General features: G+C 43.2%; 1 protein-coding gene across 1 annotated transcript in view; it reads left to right on the top strand.

Annotated features, from left to right (window-relative positions):
• ADGRG7 (adhesion G protein-coupled receptor G7) overlaps nt 1-5,276 on the top strand; it is an 82,734-nt gene that overhangs the window by 65,265 nt on the left and 12,193 nt on the right. The window contains exon 13 of the mRNA XM_006774599.2: nt 1,593-1,683. Coding sequence (XP_006774662.1) covers nt 1,593-1,683 — 91 coding nt within the window. The remainder of the gene's footprint in view (nt 1-1,592; nt 1,684-5,276) is intronic.

The following is a 5,276-nucleotide window of genomic DNA, read 5'->3' as shown; positions in this document are numbered from 1 at the left end:
GGATTCAAAAACACAGCCACGTCCTCAGTTGCCAGTCCCTTTCCGCGCGCGAGCCCCCTACCTCTGCGCTTTACTTCTGCAGCTCCTCTGGTTCTCAGTGTGCTTTTCTTTCCTTCTAGTTGTAGAATTTACAGTCAGCCAGGCTTCCTGTGGTTCTGGATGATGTCCGTATTGTGTTTCTGAGGTATTGTTGTGAGCAGCAGCAATTTCCCGGTGTTTATCTATGCTGCCATCTTAGTTTCTCTCCCCATAAAATCTTGTTGAAATTATTTATTTGTTTTGCGATTATCTTTATTTATTGGGGTGGCATTGATTATACAGGTTTCAGGTGTACAATTCTATAGTACTTCATCTGTATATTATATTGTGTGTTCATCACAGCAAGTCAAATCTCCTCCTACCACTATTCACCCCCCCTTTACCCTCTTCAACCTCCCCCAACACCCTTCCCCTCTGGTAAACACCATGCTGTTGTCCATGACTTTTGGGGTTTCTTTTGCTTAATCCCTTCATCTTTGTCATCCAGCCCCACAAGCCCCCTCCCCTCTGACAGTTGTCAGCCTGTTCTTTATCAATGAGTCTGTTTCTATTTTATTTGTTAGTTTATTTTGTTCACTAGATTCTACATATGAGTGAAATCATACGGTACTTGTCTTACTCTGACAGGCTTATTTCACTTAGCATAATGCTCTCCAGCTCCATCCATGCTGTCACAAAAGGTAGGATTTCCTTCTCTTTTGCAGCTGTGTAGTATGCCATTGTGTAAATGTACCACAGCTTTTTTATCCACTCATCTACTGATGGTACTTGGGTTGCTTCCAAATCTTGACTCTTGTAAATAATGCTGCAATGAACATAGGGGTGCATATATTCTTTCGAATTAGTGTTTCAGGTTTCTTCGGATAAATTCCCAGAAATGGAATTGCTGGGTCATAAGGCAGATCCATGTTTAATTTTTTGAGGAAACTCCATACTGCTTTCCACAGTGGCTGCACCAATCTGCATTCCCACCAACAGTGTACCCGGGTTCCCTTTTCTCCACATTTTGCCAACACTTGCTTGTTGATTTATTGATGATAGCCATTCTGACAGTTGTGGGGTAATATATTATTGTGGTTTTAATTTGCATTTCTTTAATGGAAATAATTTAATTTAAGCAAATGCCTATTGAAGACCTAATTGTATGACAACCTAATTGTAGGGGAGATGGAAAAGTCAGAAGTGCCTCCCACCTAGTAGCTCACAGTTCTGTGGAGGGAGATGGACCAAGGCAGATCTGCTAAATATGTCATAAGCTAACTTCAAGATGTTAATTTCCTTCAACATCTCTATTCATTTGACTGGAGATTTAGACCAGAAAAACTTTCTAGCTACTTTAAAAAAATTTTTAAGAAAGAAAATGAGAGTGACTCTTTAAGAAAAATAATTTCAAAACTGTTGACCTACAGCTATAAAATCATTTAGTACATTGTCTATAGTGGAAATGACAATACATCTTGAAAAGGGTCAATTGTATAATGCATTCATGATCTTTTATAATTAATACCAGTCTTGGGTAAATTATTAATTCTGTTCCTCTCTTTATTACCTAGGAGTCCCAGCTGTCATTGTAGCTATGACAGTGGGAATTATTTATTCTCAGAATCCTTCAGGATGGGAGCTATACTACCGGCGAGAAGAAATGTGAGTTATATATTTTAAAATGTCCATTTCTTTGATATGAGTGCAACTATTCAGTGATATTGAGTCCAAGCCTCACTGTACATATGCATCTCACTTTATAATTGTCATATTCTAAGTGGGTATTTAAAATTCTCAAAGAAGCCAAAACCGGTTTGGCTCAGTGGATAGAGCGTCAGCCTGTGGACTGAAGGGTCCCAGGTTCGATTCCGGTCAAGGGCATGTACCTGGGTTGCGGGCACATCCCCAGTGGGAGGTGTGCAGGAGGCAGCTGATCGATGCTTCTCTCTCATCGATGTTTCTAACTCTCTATCTCTCTCCCTTCCTCTCTGTAAAAAATCAATAAAATATATTAAAAAAAATTCTCAAAGAAGACATTTTATTTTAAATATGGTGACATGAAAGTTTCCTATGATAAATCCTTCAGTAAAGCAAGTACTTCCCTTCTAAATTTATATATTTAAACTTTCTTGTGTTAAATTGAATTTTTTATTAAGTCTGAAAAATTATAGGACAGAACAGATGTGATCCTTAGTAACATCTTATCTTAGTTTTGTCATCTAGATAACAGGAATGACAATAATAGTACTACCTGCTCAGAGGTTACTGTGAGGGGTGAAACAAATGTGAAAGCATTTCATAACTTAAAGGGTACCATCTATACTTATGAGCCAATTTTTTTATACGATTATAATGAATACTAGAGGCCTGGTGCATGAAATTCATGTGGGGGGGGTAAGGGGGAGGAGGTGGGTGTCCTCAGCCCAGCCAGCACCCTCTCCAATCTGGGATCCCTCTCACAATCCAGGACTGCTGGCTCCTAACTGCTCGCCTGCCTGCCTGCCTGATTGCCCCAACCACTTCTGCCTGCCAGCCTGATCACCCCCTAACCACTCCCCTGCCAGCCTGATCGACACCTAACTGCTCCCTGCTGACCAGATCGCCCCCAACTGTCCTGCCCCGCAGGCCTGGTCACCCCTAACTTTCCTCCCCTGCAGGCCTGGTCATCCCCAACTGCCCTCTCCTGCTGGCTATCTTTGGGGGCAGCCATCTTGTGTGTTGGAGTGATGGTCAATTTGCACATTAACTCTTTATTATATAGAATTTCATGATGATTTTTTACACTTAACAAATTCTCCCTGTGACTGCAGCCTGAATAGCTAACTGTTAATAATGGAAGTACCTGACTTTATGGTGGTTGCTTTTTATGTGGAGAGGAAGAGAAGAAAGCTGAGCTGAACTTTTTACGTGTATTTCTGTTACAGAACAACTGCTCTTTAATTGATCCTCCCTTCTCATCTTATAATCCAACTAGTGGCCTGGTGTATGAATTTTATACACATTAAAAGGGAATTAATTAGAGAGTCAAGTCCTCACACACCTGTGCAGGCCTCAAAATCTCTTGAGACCCCAACCCAGCTTACCCCACCCCCACTGGGCAAGACCCAGACCTGGCTGGCCACACACCCATCAAGCCTGCCCCGCCCCTCCGCAGTGTCTCACCAGCACTGGGTGGGGACGCACGCAGACAGCATCATGTCCCAGGCCAGGGATGCACGTAGGCAGCATCACGTACCCTGCCGGGGACACAGGCAGACAGTGCCACATCCCAGGCCGGGTTGCATGTAGGCAACTTCACGTCCCAGGCTGGGGACACACATAGGCAGCTTTACTTCAGTGCTGGGGTTGCGGGGGGTGGAGGGGGGCAGCGCCACGTCCCAGGTCAGGGACACAGGCAGGCAGTGTCATGTCCCAGGTCAGGCACACAGGCAGGCAGCACCACGTCCCAGGTCAGGGACACAGGCAGGCAGCACCACGTCCCAGGTCAGGCACACAGGCAGGCAGTGTCATGTCCCTGGCCAGGGATGCAGCCAGGCAGCTTCACCTCAGTGCTGGGTAGGATGTTAGCACTGGGCAGGCCTGGGTGTGCTTCTGCTCGGGGCAGAAGTCCCTGCCCCTGATCCCACCACCCAGCTCCTGTGCATGTGCAACCAGTTGACTGGTTGTGACTCAGACACTGTAATGGACAAATGAGCATAATCCCTATTTATTATATAGGATCATTCATATCCCCAGATTCCACCTTAAGACCGAGAACAACTCAAATAAAAATAAAACTTTTGCAAATGTGCAATACACCCAAGGGAAGGCTGTGGTGTTAGGGTGCTTACCTATTTCCAGGGCTAACCATGTCCAGCTGTGGAACAGGAGGCTATCAGCCTGGTTTGAATTTAGGAGCCAAGCACTTCAGATATTATTTTCTCTGTTTAATTAGGGTTAAGTATCTTTCAATGAGTTTTACATTTTGAATTACGAAATTAGAGATTGGGATAAGATGCTCATATCTCCTGGGAGAGGTAAGTTACTTCAAATTGCATTTTTAATTTCCAACTGGAATCCAGGCACAAGGCTAAAGCTATTTCTATAAAAGCCTTTAGGAGAAAGAAGACTACTATCTTACATTTATTCTCATTGGGCTATAAATAATTGAGAGCAAATTCTTTCCTGATTCTTTCCTGAGTACAGTATTGGATGTTAGGGAAGACACGAGGTGACTGATAATAAGAGAAGTTGGGAAGAGAGGAAAGGATGTGTAACATCTGCCTCCTCTTGGACCATTATCCCCCACGTTCTACCCTACACCCAGGCATCAAGGGTCACATTCCTTCAGGATTTATTTAGAAAGTGGAGGGACTTTTTTGGTTTTCCTCCCAGTTGTTGAACCTCAATATCCTATTGCCTCCCCCCACCCCCCGTGCTCTGCCAGTGATACCTGAAACTCGTAACCCAGTTCCCCTGATATACTGCTATCTTTGCAAGAAGGACCCAATTAAGAGGTAAATGCAAGGAAGGCCACATTTCTCCTTAATGCTCTATCCCCCAACTATCTGTACCACCATCATATAGGCTGTTTTCAGACTTTCCTGAAGGGTTGAGGTAATCATGATAAATTGTAATGCATGAAGGAGGAAATTATTCAACTGTATGCTGTATGTCCTAAAGCAGTGATGGCGAACCTTTTGAGCTCAGCATGTGAGCATTTTGAAAAACCTTAACTTAACTCTGGTGCCGTGTCACATATAGAAATTTTTTGATATTTGCAACCATAGTAAAACAAAGATTTATATTTTTGATATTTATTTTATATATTTAAATGCCATTTAACAAAGAAAAATCAACCAAAAAAATGAGTTCACGTGCCATCTCTGACACGTGTGTCATAGGTTCGCCATCACTGTCCTAAAGCTTCCTTCACGGTGTGCTGCATGGAAAAATCACCAAGCAGTTAAATACCTCATCTGAAGTCTACTTACGATGCTCTCCAGATCTCGGGTCCCCAGCTGTTTATAAATTCATCCTCGACCATGTGACCCTCCAGTCTCCACCCTAGAAATCTTGCTCCATGCCTACAAGGGTTATTCTCACTGTAGGCTCCATCTCTCTCCTTGGCAGTTTATTTCTCAAAATCCTAGTTATTAAATTAGGGATAACAAAGGGAAAGGCTGTTGTGAGAACAAGTTCAGCATAATTGTCTCTCCAAGCAATATAATTATAAAGGGGGTGAGGAGTCCCCTCCTGGTGCACACCTTCTAAAG

Source organism: Myotis davidii, unplaced genomic scaffold (genome assembly GCF_000327345.1).
Source record: "Myotis davidii unplaced genomic scaffold, ASM32734v1 scaffold1628, whole genome shotgun sequence".
NCBI classification, from domain to species: domain Eukaryota; kingdom Metazoa; phylum Chordata; class Mammalia; order Chiroptera; family Vespertilionidae; genus Myotis; species Myotis davidii.
Note: the sequence above shows the minus strand (reverse complement) of the source record. Positions and strands in the feature narration are given on the sequence as shown.